The sequence below is a fragment of the Phoxinus phoxinus genome, assembly GCF_949152265.1.
Source record: "Phoxinus phoxinus genome assembly, chromosome: 7".
NCBI classification, from domain to species: Eukaryota; Metazoa; Chordata; class Actinopteri; order Cypriniformes; family Leuciscidae; genus Phoxinus; species Phoxinus phoxinus.
In genome coordinates, this window is record NC_136882.1 from 16969854 (window position 1) to 16985985 (window position 16132).

General features: G+C 35.2%; 1 protein-coding gene across 3 annotated transcripts; it reads right to left on the minus strand.

Annotated features, from left to right (window-relative positions):
- Positions 1–24: 24 nt before the first annotated feature.
- glb1l (galactosidase, beta 1-like) lies at positions 25–7526 on the minus strand. 3 transcript variants are annotated; one of them, XM_079619539.1, is made up of 16 exons: positions 7205–7461; positions 6657–6819; positions 6419–6569; positions 5284–5344; positions 5111–5205; positions 4573–4753; positions 3713–3771; positions 3504–3625; positions 3318–3358; positions 3103–3221; positions 2139–2213; positions 1972–2061; positions 1660–1773; positions 1156–1287; positions 833–1048; positions 25–722 (listed from the first exon to the last, which is right to left on the minus strand). In XM_079619539.1, the coding sequence occupies exons 2-16, from the start codon at positions 6686–6688 to the stop codon at positions 519–521; spliced, it is 1692 nt and encodes a 563-aa protein (XP_079475665.1). In that variant the 5' UTR covers positions 6689–6819; positions 7205–7461; the 3' UTR covers positions 25–518. The 3 variants fall into 3 exon arrangements, with proteins under 3 accessions (XP_079475665.1, XP_079475664.1, XP_079475663.1); XM_079619538.1 differs by having other exon boundaries at positions 137–722; positions 7290–7493; XM_079619537.1 differs by having other exon boundaries at positions 153–722; positions 6657–6823; positions 7205–7526.
- Between the last annotated feature and the right edge of the window lie 8606 nt (positions 7527–16132).

The following is a 16132-nucleotide window of genomic DNA, read 5'->3' on the forward strand; positions in this document are numbered from 1 at the left end:
TGGATTAGCAGCTGCAGCAGTATTAGATTTTACAATCGTTTCTTCCTTGAATTCAGTTTTGAAACCATTCTTTTGGTATATTGTTTCCAAACCAGTGATTTGCAATTATAAAAAAGTATGATTGACACCACAGAATGCTACAATCACTCAAATTAAAACAGACATCACTGTTTTTTATTGTTTTATTATTAATTTATTCTGAGTGGCTAGAATGCTTTTATCTTATTAAAATATTTTACATCATACATGGTGCACAAAAGCTGAATATAGAGTTATGATTCTGAGATTTAATCATCTTTCAAAGCACATTCTTAGATTTGTCATGTAGAGTACTAAAATGAACTTCATTTTTTTTTACCATGTCTTAAGAAATCACCTAACCAGTAAATTGAGCAAATATTAAAGTGTATTAACATGTATTATGATTTCTCTGTAATATTTGATAGATTTAGGCAGATAACTGGTTTATCATAACGGCAAGAGGCTTTTCAAAGGCACAGCAAGAGTACGGTATGTTGTCATGTCTTCTGTCCAGTGTTGTTGAGCTGAGGCCGGTCCATAAACAGGATTCTGCAGTGTGATGGCGCTCTTTCCAGCTCCAGCACTGTGATGTTGTTTGGCTGAGTGGCACTAAGAAAAGGTCCAGGGACATACAGCGTCAGCTGGGGGCCCTTCTGGGGCCAATACCTCCCCAAGTTCACCCCATTTACCCACACCTGACCCTGAAAGAGAAAAACAGAATTACACAAAACTGGCACGTAGTCGGTCAAGTCTCAAACAAAAACAAATAGGCCTACTAGATTTTCTTCATTATATGAATAGTGTGCCTCACCTTAGTCCATCCATTAAGTTTTACAAAAGTGTCCCACGCAAGGCCTATGGGCTTCAAGGTTCCTGAGTAGATCATTGGTCCATCTCCTGCTTCCATCCCTGACCCCGAGTGAGCCGACTGCAGCCAGCCATTGGCTACTGCAGTGTCAATGTCCAGTGGGTAGGTCGACCAATCAGTGAGCACGTCATTTCCCAAAATGAGATTACCCAAGATACCCTGAAAAATAGACCATCTATAATTTTTCATTTCCTTTATTAATTCTAAATGGATTTTCTCAGATGGTTTAAACAGTCTTAACAAATCCTGAACAAAGTATAACTCACCTTATTATCATTGATATAACTGCCAAAATTAATCCTGCCCATGTTCTCCACGAGCATGTCCAACCGATCCCCTTGACGTCCCGTAACGTTTATCACCAGGGCAGTGTCCCTCTCCATAATCCCTTGGTAAACCTGCTCATAGAAAAGCTTGGTTTCAATCATCCGTCTTTCAAACAAAACCATGGTAAATGTAATGGTTAAGTATAGACACCTTGGCTCAAATAGTTAAATATAAGTAAACTATAGAAGTCAAAGGGGCCCATCACCTGTTTGGTTAACTATACCCTTTGAAATATCTTCTTTTGTGTTCAGCATAAGAAAGAAACTCATACAGGTTTTGAACAACTTGAGGCCATGATGACAGAATATTCATTTTGAGATGACCCATCGCTTTAAGCTGCAAACTGTGTTTTTTTTGGTAATACACACTGTTGTAGTGTCCGACTAACCATGGCGAGAACAAAAACATTGTGTTTACGTGACCAAAACATGTGGTCTGCTCACCCCATTCACAGAGACGTATGCACGATCATGGATGCCATTGAGGGGCGAGATGAGAGGGGTCGGCTCAGGAACATTCCGCGGCAGTGTCGTCCGGTAAAGCATGAAGCCATAGTACTGCACACAGTTGACAACACAAGCTCAGACCAGCGTTTACACTTATCCAAGACCAGCCTCCAAAGCCCAAACCATACATCCACATCTATAGCTATTTATGAGAAAACACAACATTGGCTGGCTAAACTCAACAACATAAAACATTATGAATTATCATTACGTTTCATGGACTGTATTATGTTCTTTTAATTATCGTACCTGTTTAATCTCCTCAAACATCAAAGGATATTGAGATCGTACTGGACCTTGAGGGGACAGCGTATCTAACAAGCCGCTAATGTTGCCAACCTATGAAAGAACACATGATTTGAATGGGCAAGAAATCATGCAAATTAATAAGGTTTTGAAATGTGAAATATCCACACCTTCTGAAGTGTAACAAAGCCATAAGCGTGCTTTGGGGTGGCTGGTGGCATCGGACCAACTGGAATATCACGAAACTGAAAACAAACACATATTATTATATGAATAGATGTCTGTTTTGTTACTCAAAAGATGCTAGTGAAAAATCGTCCAAATTTTATATCACAGGAATGGGACATCTCACCATTTTTTTTTGTTGTTGATGGAAATAGAAAGATTTGAAACAAAAAATATGTATATATTAATTTACTATGTTGTAATGCTTTAGATGATCCAGTGAACAAGTGTATGTTCATCTCATTTTATTATTTTCTCTTTAATTTGGAACCTTTATTTGGAATTTACAAACCAATAGATATGATTATTCATAAATTATTTGTCACTCTTACATGTAAATAACCTCTTACATATAAAAAAGCCCTTTCTATTATTGCAAAGAATATACTACCACTCAACATTTTGGGGTCAGTAAGATTTTCTTTTAGTTTGAAAAAAATTAATACTTTTATTCAGCAAGGATACATTAAAGTAAATGTTTAAACATACAAAAGATTTCTATTTAAAATAAATGCTGTTCTTTTGAACTTTCTATTTATCAAAGGATCCTGAAAAAATTGATCAGTTTCCACAAAAATATTAAGAGATGTTTCTTGAACAGCAAATCAGCATGTTACAATTATTTCTGAAGGATCATGTGACTCTGAAGACTGATAAAAAAATAAAAGTATTTTTAATTATATCTCACAATATTACTGTTTTTACTTAATTTTTTTTTACCACTTGGTGAGCATAAGAGACTTTCAAAAACATAAAAAATTACTGACCCCAAACTTTTTAATGATAATATATACAGTCATACACCTTCCAGCCCTACCAACTATTTTTTCCCTTTAAATTGGATACTGTCATCATACATGTACATATACAGACATGCATATTCAGAATGTACTATATGCAATTTCTTACATTCCTAATGACATCTCTGATGGCAAGCAGTTTGTCAGTGGGGTCTCCTGCCTCTGATAAAGGTGCACTGTAATCATAACTGGTCACCACAGACCGAAACCTGGTATCGTGGTCCGCTCCTATGAGTGATAACATTACAGTTGCACATTAAGAAGACTGCATTAACGGATATTGTCATGGATATGGGAACAGATGCACTGAGATAGCAGTTATACCATTCCAGTAGCCAAAGTTCGTTCCTCCCTCAAACATGTACCTGCGATTAGAAGAAAACCCTTTATGTAAGTTGAATTATCATGATGGATCACCCACAATTTATGCATCAGTACAGCAAAGATTTAATATTAACTAGCATTAACTAATGGCTTGATTCTCATTATTCTATGGAAAATATTACTAACATGTTCACACTGGCACCCATGGACAACATTTCTCCCAGTTTTTTGCACACTTTGTCAGTGTCCACATAAGCATGTTTGTCACCCCAGTGGTCCAACCAGCCAGTATAGAACTCAGAATTCACCTGAAATCATGACACATCAATTACTGCCACATTTTACAGCAATACAAACAATCAATACATAAATGTTCTCTCAAACATCCTACTTACCAGCGGGCCTTTAGGCTCAAACCTCCTTTGTCGGACGAAGGCTGTAGAGATATTGGTGTCTGAAGGGGAGGAGTGTAGCATTTAGAATAGCATCACAATGGCTTTGTGTGACATTTCACATGCAAGCATGAGTTTTTATATTTTTTAGCCTATAAATTTAAGAGAGGTAGAGATCAAGAAAATAGTTTTTTACTGATAGTTGATTATTGACATATAGCTGATATGAAGAAACTTTTAAAAGATTTAAATGTATATTTGAAAGATTATTTTTGATGTGTTTTTTACACAATAAAAAAATCATCAGACATAACATCATATGTATTATGCATGCTTTAATAACATTTAATAATATTTATATGTAATAATCATAATTAATTAGTATTAATTTAATAATATTATAATCAGTAGTAGTAGTATTAATAATAATAATTATTATTGTATTTTAATTTAATTATATTTATAAATAATTTTATATAGTGTATTGAATACTGAATTTATTATATTACAATTTTTGTTCTATAAATTAAATTAAAAAGTTTGTCTGCAATCTAAATATTTGCCAATTGATTGTTGTCTTTGTTTTGGGAGTAAATGGCTCTCAATCTCAATTGCTGCTATGTAAAAGTCGAGTAATTTTTGTCAACGACAACATTATCTGAATAAGTTAGTCATTTTGAAAAATATAATCTCATCAAACTCATTTATAATTAATTTTAGAACTGAAATTCTTGTTTACGGCATTACACTGGATATGCATTAGTGACGAGGACTAAAACCTGTCTGGACTGAGGACCTGAGGACTAAAAATGTCTGCAGAGGTCAGTATAATTTAGACAGAACTGACCTCACTTCTGCCTTACCTGTGCCGAAGTCTATAGTGGCGTACAGGCCCTCAAGTGTGCCACAGCTCATCTCTTTATCCGTGTTCCCATCCGTAGTAAAGAGAATGACGTCCTCCCCCAGGAACAAACGGAACAGAGTGTGGAGATGCCGCAAGTAGTTATAATCACAAGCGAAGTAGCTGCCATATTCATTCTCCACCTGATAAAAGAGTAAACATGTACAAAACATACACACTTCAACAGCCATACTTGTCTATACACTGTCAACACCAAACATAATTACTGTGTAAGGGCTCCGAATCCTACAAAACATGAGCATCAGTCACTGTAATAAGGTCTTTGTTATTATGCGCAATTGCTTACTCAGTAAATATTATTTTCCTTGGGTGGAGCAGCATAGTAGTTAAATATCTCAGCTGGTAACAAAATAGTTGTAGGTTCTAACCCAGCTGTCAACATTGTGTCCTTGAGAATTTCACACCAGGTTCATCCAATGCGACCGACCCATTAGTTTGGGGAACATACTGTACCTTGCATTGGACAAATGTGTCTGTACCTGCACACTGATAATATTTCCTCCATTCTGATAAAGCCACGGTTTCATCTTAGTGAGCAGCAGAGCCAACCAGTCACTCGCTGCCTGTAAATACTCTGAAAGAGACAAACACTGACATTAAAGATAGGACTGACCCAATGTGAAGTCATGTCTCAAGCAGAAGTAACAAATACCTGTGTCAGCTGAACGAAGGATAATGTTTGGCTTTTGTAGCAACCAGGCAGGCAAACCACCCTATCAGACAAATGAGAACCCACAATTTACAACTCACAAAATAACAATCACACAGCTGTCTCTTGTGTTGTGACCAGAACTAATTCTTACTAGTATTATAAATCAAATCCTTGCACTATTTAAGTCTTCATAACCCCACAGCAGTGGTTCTCAACCAGGCCACTATGGGGCCTCAGCAAACGTCCAAGTTTCATAGTCTCAACTGCTTTTTTTTGTTTGTTGTGAAAACCTGAATAAATGAGGTAGCCTATTTTTTATTTATTAACCTAGAAAAGTACTTTAAAATAATAAAAAATAAGGCCATGGCTATTTTTATATTACTTTAATATTTTTCTAGTTAAGCCAAGCTCTAAAATATTTTAGTGGGTAAAAACTAGAAGCTAGAATTTCACTTTGTTACGTGTTAAAAATGTATCTTTTTCTTACAAACTCATCGCTTTGCTTCAGAATGCCTTTATTAACCCCCCAGAGTTTAACACTTATGATGGATAGATGCACTATAATGGACTTCAAAGAAGTCAGAAAACAGAAGCAGCATTTCACTGCCATTTTAAAGCTTGGAAGAGCCAGGATATATTTGTAATATAACTCCGATTGTATTCGTCTGAAAGAAGAATGTCATATACATCTAGTTTGACTTGAGGGTGAGTAAATCATTGGCTAATTTTCATTTTTGGGTGAACTATCCCTTTAAATAAATACTTTTCTAATTACACTTTTTCTGAATTTTTCAGTAGATAATGACTTAATTTTTTGCCTTTTCTCCCACAAAACTATTGTATGTCTTCACGAGACTCAGAATGGTCCCCTGGTCACCATTCACTTTCATTGAACAGAAAGGAGCAGCATGGACATTCTGCTTAACATCTCATTCTGTGTGCTATTGGAAAAAAGAAAGTCATGTTTGGAACGTTATGAAGGTGAGTACAAGAAAATATAATTTTTGGATGAACTTTTCCTTTAAAAGCATACTTCCTGAGAAGTCATTCTCATAATCACATGCAGAGACACATGACATCAACACATCACATTTCAAAACATTAAAATGTAGAAACATAAGGAAATAACTGTCACCATTTCCCATTCTGCACAGATGTACGGCCCTGGTCGCAGGATGACTAACAGCCCTGTCTGATTGGCCAAGTTCAAGAAGTACTCGAGATCTCTGTCTCCTGAGAAGCTGAACACACCCTGCACAGTCTCATGGAAGTTCCATGGCACATACCTGCATGAAAGCATTTAAAAGATGTTTGGCAAGATGTGTAACATAAGCATGTACTTAATGTTTGCACTGTTGCTCTATTCCACGTACACCTGAATGGCATTGAGTCCAGTCATGTACATCTTGAGCAACCTGTCCTTCCAATATTCCCGAGGGATGCGGGAGTAGTGGATGCTTCCAGAAATGTACTGAAATGGTTTTCCATCCTTTTGGAAGCAGTTGTTCTTGTAGTCGATGGAAAATGAGCGTGAATCTGCCTTAAAACAGAAAAGTCATGTAGTTAAAAAAATGCTGTAGTCGGAATCCACTTGACCTTATTTTAAAATATTCTAAACAGTACTGTATGAAATAATTGATTGCATTTACAATAAACATGATAAAAAAATCACTATTTTGAACTATGTACAATTTTAATTACCGTACTTATCCTAGCCTAAAAATAAAATAAAAAAATAAAATCACAATTTTTAGATTTCCTGATATGTGATTTCTATGACAGTGGGAACCCAGTCACATGAATTTGGCTCAACTATAAAATACACAGTTAGAATTACGTATTTCTTGTAATTGAATTAAACTAATTGATCACAGTGTGTAGATGTGAAAGACGTGTAAGTTACTTTGAATCAGGTACTTACCAACACAAAAAATATTGGCATCAAGCAAAGACTTATTAAAACAAAAGTTGTTTGTGACTTCATCTCTAAATCAAACTGATCAGACGCAGTAACACTCCGTTTGACATTATGATTCCAGCGAGTGATTGTAACGTGTCAGGAAATAATATTACAACTGCTCAAACATTTCAGTTCTTTCATTTTTTGCATAAAGCTGTCCACTTTCGGTCTTCAATAGATTTGCAGCGTTTCTTCTCTTTGAACATGACGGTCATGTGATTGTATTCTGTTTAGTCATAATCTGGGTCCTAAAGTCCGTCATTTGCAGCGATTCGTTTTTCATAACAAGGTAAGTGAAGTGTTTTTTTAAATGCACATGCACAACTGTAACAAAGCAGCCTACGGTTACTCAATGAACAAAACTTGCTTGCAGCAAAAAAGTTTATTTAACCTAAATGTAGTAGCCTATCATATTTTGTTGCAACATTTTTCATGAGCCAAGAGAACCAGCCTGACCAAACTGAGACAATTTAGTTTAGTTTAATAGGTTAATAAATCAAGGTTATTGGTCTTGTTTAGTGCATAAACATAATTTAACTCTTTAAATTACATATCTACTACAGTACATCAATTGTCTGTATGCACTGTTATTTTTGTTATTTGTCAATTATAGATGTAATTTTTCCTCATCCATTTATTTTCATTTATCTTTTTGATGCCCAATGCCCTGTTATAGTTGCGTTTTGTTCTGCACTATGTTCACCACTTTAACCCGTGTGCGCTGTTCGTTTGCGGTTTACAAGTCGGGCTGTTTGGGATCTCCGAGACCACAGGCAACAAAATGTAATTTTGTAACAAAATATATATTTTAACAAATGTAATTTTACTCAGTTTATTAATGTTTTTACTCCACATTTGGTCATTTTTATGCCACAACATTTATATAAATAAATATAGGTTATTATAAAAAATAAAAAAGCTTTTTATATAAAATTCACATTATAAAAGACCTATTTCTAAACTTCATTCATGGGATAACATGGATAATTTGATGCTTTAGTGTAAGATTTTTTAATGTAACATTATTGAAAAACTTTTTCAGTACAAAAAATGCTTAACTTTGACAAAAAGTAACTTTTATTTTTATAATTGTGATTTCATAATATGTAGATATGAATACAACTGAAAAAACTTAGTGGAGCTCTGCAGCCACCTACTGGTTAAAGTGATAATTTGTTACTTTTAAAACATATTTTTCCAAAAGATTGGCAAAAAATGTACACTAAACCATGTCAAATTATCCATGTTATCCCCATGAATGAAAGTTAGAAATGTGGGTCAAAAAGACCCCGAACAGCGCACAAGGGTTAAGACAAATGGATTTGTTGTTTGTTGTGTTTTCATATTCAAGAGATTATAAGCTAGATGCAGCTTTTTTGGGTTCACATCGAATGTTCTTCGACTTTTATTCATAATAAATGTATTTATGAATAAAGATTGATCTGTTAAAAGCAGATATTTTGAGATAGATGCCAAATGGTCTCCTCCTATTAACATTGAGTGGGTGCATACAACATATTTGCTGCATTAAAATACGATTTTCAAGAAAATAAAAATAAAAACACCTGGGGAAAATAAATGCAGAACATGTTCACATAGGACACTATTAACACGACTATATGCATGAAATCATTTAGAAAAATGTGGGCACAAATGGGTTAAGAGGCTGTAGTGTCAACTTTCAACCTTGATTTATTGCAATTTTGAGGTAAGTTGAGGCAATTTTGAGGTATGTTTATTTTTTATTTTACAAAATGAACATGATTGCTCTCATCAAAAATCATCTTTTTCTTATTTTTACTGGCATGTCTCAGGTGTTGAGGACTTGTACATCTTTGAGCCTACGTTCAGTAGGAGCAAAATACTTAAGTACAAACTTGTATGTGATGGAGTAATTTTTGCTGGTCTCTGTATGGTTTTATACTCTTTACACCAGTGGTTTCTTAAATTATTTTCAGACAATAAAGGCAACTCAGGACTTATATAATATACTGCCCTGGAATGTGAAATGTTGATAGTATATTGCTAAATGTCTGATAAATAAAACTTGAATGGTGTCAGACACTCAGAGGCGCTACAGGACAGAAGACTGATGTTGCATTCATTGATTCGCTCTTCAGCGCCCTCTAATGAGAGCCTGCTGTATAATGAGGTCTAAGCTTTGGGTGGAGTTAGCAATTCCATATTTATGTTCTAAGAAATCCTTCAAATCTAATACATTGCTCTTTTGTGTTGTTGGCCTATGTGGCGTTTGCTTTAGAAATTATCAATGCTATATGTTTTTCTTTTTTTTTCTTTTTATCAATGCTATATAGCTATGACTCGAGTGACTGCCATAGTGAAAGGGGAAAAGTTTATATTTGAAAGATACACATGTAGCATGAATTAAATTTAGGGTTACTCAGTTCAATGTAAAGAGAAATGTATGTAACAACAATTGTCAGCGCTATGTTGTGAATGTGCATTTCTTCCTGCCGCTTTAATGTGGGTATAGGTGTGCTGGTGAAGTGACTTGTCACCAATTTCCACTTGTGCTGCATGATTGTGAATGTTTACTGCTGGATCCAGACACCCAAATAAACAGTGGCTGATCCATTGGCGTTGACACATACAGCCATTGTTTGACACCATCTGCTGAACACCATAAAGAGATACACTGCACAGAATGTGGGAGAATTTGAAAACAATGCATTGAGTTTGTACTTAAAGAGGAAGGCAGATGCTAGTTTAAAATAGCTTTACGGATTTCTCTCACGTTCCCATAAAGTGCGTAGTAGGATGGTAAACGACCCCATATGTGTGCAAAGAGCAAGTCTCTTTGGGTTTTAAAGGCATTCTTTTGAAAACCAAACCTAATGCTGTTAGGCAGTAATGCAGTCATTATCCTGCTGAGCTGAGTAAGCCTACACACATACCTCATGTGTTACCTTAACACACACACACACACACACACACACACACACACACACACACACACACACACACACACACACACACACACACACACACACACACACACACACACACACTTATATCATTTCATTTTAACTTTAATTGTAATATTGAATACATAATATTGCACGTTAAATTATAGTCAAGTACTTTACATGTTCTTTAGTCAACACATCTAAATAAGTTTTATTTTATTGAATTAGTTTTATTTTATCTTCAATTACAGTTTTGTTTTATTTTTAAAGTACTTTTATTATTTTCACACGGGCTTACAGTTTTTTACGATGGCTATGACAGTTTTTTCAATACATTTAACAAGTTTCCTAAACTCTTAACGCACCAACACACCTAAAACACACAATTGTCAAAACGGTTAATTTCATGCTCAAAATCACACATTGTAAACTAAACTCCAAAACTAATTTTCAAAATACAATAATACACTAACACTATACACTAGATCTAACAAAACACTGCAAACATGTTTCAAAATCAAATAATTATTCAAAACACTAACACATGTTCTCTTCCAACAGGAACATTTAGTCAATCATAACACAATGACGGAAAAAACACTAACATCAGCTGAAATTACAGAAACTGCATTATTTTATGTGTCAGGTCTGCCCTTATACAATAGACAGTATATTGTATTGATCATAGATTGTGTTTTGCACTGTAGTTTCTTTTGAAGCCTCGCTACATTTTTGTTGGGTTCAGTAAATGCATGCATTTTGTTGCAGAAATTCAATACAAAAAATGAATGACCATCTCAGAGTAGCTTTATGTACAGTTTATGAAAAACAGAATTCCTGCAGTGAAGACTTTATTTGCAAAAGGACATTACTGCAAGATATACCTCTCCCTTGTCCTGGTACTCGTCTTCCTCTCCTTAGTGTAGGCTTCTTTCTTTCTTTCTTTCTTTCTTTCTTTCTTTCTTTCTTTCTTTCTTTCTTTCTTTCGTTCTTTCTTTCTTTCTTTCTTTCTTTCATTCTTTCTTTCTTTCTTTCTTTCGTTCTTTCTTTCTTTCTTTCTTTCTTTCTTTCGTTCTTTCTTTCTTTCTTTCTTTCTTTCTTTCTTTCTTTCTTTCTTTCTTTCTTTCTTTCTTTCTTTCTTTCTTTCTTTCTCTCTTTGTGTTGCTCTATATTGTTCCTCTTCCACACAAGATCAGCCTAGAGTCCTCTTTTATAACATGGTCATGCGATTGAAAGAACCTCAACACCTGAGTGTGCTTCCTAGATGGGAATCAGCTGTAATTTATATATTTGCATAACTTCAATAGGCTGTTTCAATGGAATAAAATACAGGGAATATATTTGTGTTTCAATTCACAATATGAACAGCTGTTCACTTTGACTTTAGCATAATTTATGTTTAGAACATGATGTTATCTGTTCTGACATACAGTGTGAAAGCATTTGTAAATTTGGCAGTAAAATTACATTGTTTTGGTATTGGTTGAGCTTGAGTGTAAAAGAAGTTCAAGCATTTTAAATGTGTGTTAACTGTATGCATTTTGTGTCAAAGCAACAAGAAATGTGTTAATTGTATAGCCTACAAAGACTGATGTTGTGTTAACCGTGTTAAGAGTTTAGGAAACTTGTTAAATGTATTGGAAAAACTGTCATAGCAATTGTAAAAAACTGTAATATGCATACAGGAATATTGTGTCTTTTCCATAATGCAAAACGCATAACATGGACCACAATCAGAAAATGATGTGCATGCAAAATGGTCTGAGATCACATTCTCTGTGTGTCATTATGGCTCTGTTTGTCTAAGCAGTGCTGGTTAATGAGTAGAGAATAAATGAGTCAGTCTGAGGTCTTGTGAGATGATTTGGCTGTGAGTCAGGTTCTCTCTGTCAGAATACAGAAAAAATTAACAACATTTCCTGTAAAGGGTTACATAGTAATCTAGTAATTAGGATGGATTTAGATTAATACAATTAATGCCTGTTTCATGACTTTAATATTGTGGCCTAAATCACTGAACTATGGTCTTTTGTATTTTTAAACCTGGTTCAAAATGTGTGCTTCAGCTAAACCATGCAATAAACTTCGGCCTCAGTAATTATATACTAAAAAAAAGAATTCCCGAAAAAAGTATTTCCCGAAGCTGATAATCCACTTATGCTTCAGAAGTAAACCAAAATCCTCACTCACAGGGGAGGCCAGTTTTCCAAATACTGAGAGAGATTTGCCTTTTCAGTTGTTGAAGATTACAGGAAGTTCTTAACAGTTTCAATAAATATCTGTAAACACAAAGAAAATCGACGAAGGTCATGTTATCAACTGTTTAAATGTGTCAGTAAAGAACCATAGCATTTTGATTCAGCTTCTTTTTCCATTGTTCGTTGTTGCCTGATGTGTGTCTGTACATGCACACAGAACACTCCTTTAATTACTCACTATTTATAATGTGTCAAAGCTGTATTTTCAGGGCTTTATTGGAAAAGGCCCATCTTTATTTGAGGAATTGCTTGAGTCAGAGTTGATATGTTTTAAAACGTGAATACAGTAAACTCAGCATGTCTCACACTTTGAAATAGATACTATATCCAACTGGATGATTTGGTTTGGTTTGTGATAGAAAGAATCTATTTAATTTACTTTACAGTAGAAACCAAATCTTTCCATCATGACATTCTGAAAATGGTGACCACCAGCAGTCTTGGGAATCTTAAAATCATCAGCCGCCTGACCAAACAAACTCCTCCAGATTTCTCAACAGTGAACAGTAACATTTTTGCCATTTTTATGACCAAACTTAACAGGGCCTGATGAATCACTACACATCTCCACCATGTGGCATCCGTTTTACACACGGCTTGCGACATGGATCAAGTTACACAGCATTAACACATTAATAATGTCTCCAAATCCCTCCCACGGCTTTCAGTTATGACTCCACGGTCCATTTAAGGCCATCTTTCTTCTGACCACTCAACATTTTTTAGGCCTATACTACCTGGGTTCTCAGTGGATTCCTACAATGAGTCAGTTTAAAACATTTTGTGTCTAACCATTTGCTTGTTTGGAGGTTCACAAATAAGGGAAATATTTAGTAAAGTAAATGTTATGCACATCAAGTTTTACCACTTTGTTAATGAGAAAATCATCAATTAAAATGTGTTAAAATGATGATATGAACATGTTTTACAAAACACAGTCTGCAGGAAGTTTGTGGGGAGGAATAAGTGAATAACCTCCTCAAGCCCTGAAGAATGAGGAATGGTATGTTACTATATTGCACAATGAGTCCCTCCAGGGGTTCCCGAAGAAGAGTTTTGTATCTGAACGTCCACCAAACGTCCCTTTTAATGCAGCGCACACTATACATTTTAATAAACTCTGTGCTATTATTAAATGTTGATATAAAAACATTTGCTGGGATTTAATTAAAAATTAAAAAATTGGTAAAAAATTACCAATAACTTAAATAGAACAATTGTTAGTGGTTCTGGTCTTTAATAATGTTCTCAAAACATTGGCACAATTTTTTATTTATTATACATCATTCATGGAACATATTTTTCTGGAACATTATAGTTGGATCTTCGTCTATGTTTTTATATGTCACTTTTTAGGGAGTAACACAATATTGTAATGCATTACTTTTAAAAGTAACTTCCCCCAAAACAGGCTTGCAAAATGATATATGCTTGTATAACCAGGAAAAACATTTCTAAAACATTTAAAAAACTGGAAGTTTTTAACATTCAGAAAACATTCAGAAATAACAAGCTAAATGTTCTTAGAACAACTTTTTTCATTGAAATCTTGAGGGAACGGTAACAGTAGGCCTACTCTTCTAAACGGTCGAACTTTTAGATTTTGAAAATGAGAAATTATGATATCAGCTTGCTTTGTAATACTATTATGGTGGGATTCAAATTGAAAATAAATGAGATTTGTGTCTGTGTACATTTATGGAATATTTAAGTTCTTTTGTGTGGTTGACGTGCCTCTTTTTATAGTGTATGTTGATGCGAGATGGCTGGAGTGAGTCGGCATCATGTTACAACAAACATTAGTGATGTTCTCTCAAGAGTATTGAACCCAAGTTTCCTGACATTCATGAATGAACAGAACTCAAAATATGTTGACCTTTTCAGGCATGTTCTGGAACTGCTTGGTCCACAGCAGGATTCCTCCTTATCTTCCAACAGTTAACTATGTGGTCATTTAAAGCCCCCCCTCTGTTGCCCCCCACGATCTTTTGCATTCCACACCTTTGTTTCTCATGCACTGCAGGATGATGGTTCCACAAACAAACCTGTCCCCTCCTAAACTCCCCTTTGGCCTTCCACCCTGATTATATTAGTAAGTATAAAGCACAATAGCTATTCCAGAATCCAGTGAGTTGCCTCGCTGTCTACCGCCTACATAGACAGCTGTCTTCTAAGGCAGGATCCTAACCATCAACCTCTTAACTGACTGATTTGGATGCTAATACATTGATGCTAAAATCTCAAAGTCAAAAGTCAGTCAAAATATTATTTAACATTACTGAATAAACCTAAATACATTAATTTATACAAACTAGTTTCATGCGTAACATAATATTCTTTATGGTAACAATTGCAAGTTACCACTTTTTACCGTGTAGGCTACAGCTCAACAAACCAGAGACTCACACAACATTTCGCCATTGCTTTCCACTCAATGAATTTGTGCAGTGCTGTTTTAGAATTTGTCAAAAATGAGGAATCTATGATGATGCCACATAGCTCTATACATTTTTGTTGCACTTTATGCCACTTATCAGATTGCATAACCCCCCCTTTCAATTTAGAGAGTTTAAATACATTAGTTAATTAACTCGGCATTAGTGTTCTCTAAGAGTCTTTCCCAGTAAATAGATGATGACACTAAGAGCACAAAGTATGAGTGAGATCATATTACTGCTCCCTCAGCTACTATTTGCTTGCATTGTGACAGACTCACTTTCTTATGTGGTGCACAATTCTTTTGTGTGTTTTATTGAATATCCGGTCAGGAGTAGGCAGCAGAAATGTGGTTTTTACATTCATTTTCTTCTTCTTCTTTATTTATGTTGGATTGGAAACCAAATAGTGCATTACCGCCACCTGTAATGGACCAGAACCACATGAGAAATCCCTTATACAGTATATTTACCCAGAGATGGTCTAATTCAGTGGTGCCCATTCCTGGAGATCTAACTTCTTGCAAAATTCAGCTCCAACCCTGATCAAACACAACTGAACCAGCTAACTAAGATCTCCAGGAGCACTTGATGTCAGTCAGGCCTTGAATCAGGGTTGGATCTGAAAACAGAGGGGTACCCCTGGTCTAATTATTGGGGGATACCAAGGTCCACAGCTCTACCATTGGAGAATGTGTAACAGCCAACTTGGATCACATGCGCCTTGATATCCAATCACGTCACAGCATTCACATCCCTCAGTTGTGCGACATTCAATATTTGCAGATACCACAGAAATGAATGAGTAGCGCCGTGAAATAAATACCCACTTGTCGCAAAATTGTCGGTGACTCCTTTTATAAAATATAATTTCTTTTTATTGAAAACTTTTAAATTAGATCAATCCAAAACATTTAATGGCAAACATGTAGAAGATTAGAAGACAGATTTCATCACAGAAGCAGTTTATTCAGTATACTGAAGCCTCTCATTGACATCCATTAAAAAATGGCCTCTGGTCTGCTTGCCTGTGTATTAAGTTTTTTTGTTGTTGCTAACCTTGATGCTTGACATGGTCTGTATAAATGCATATGCATTTTGTAGCAGTTTGTCATCAAATGTGACGTTTATGTCAGTTGTAAAAGCAGTGAAAACAATAAAATGAAAAAGTACACAAGGATGGTGATAGTCACAACAGTGCTGTTGACTGAGAGCGGGGTTGTTTGTCAGACTGTGTATGCTCTTATCTGATCTTTCATTGGTTGTGAC

What these genes read in the sequence shown, in the direction of transcription:
- glb1l (XM_079619537.1), bottom strand. Translation starts at nt 7,267, where the DNA reads ATGAAGTCACAAACAACTTTTGTTTTAATAAGTCTTTGCTTGATGCCA. An exon ending in ATGGGTGCCAGTGTGAACAT is followed by an intron (nt 3,359 to 3,503) that starts GTTAGTAATATT and finishes TTCTAATCGCAG; the next exon opens with GTACATGTTTGAGGGAGGAA. An exon ending in GCTTTGTTACACTTCAGAAG is followed by an intron (nt 2,062 to 2,138) that starts GTGTGGATATTT and finishes GTTCTTTCATAG; the next exon opens with GTTGGCAACATTAGCGGCTT.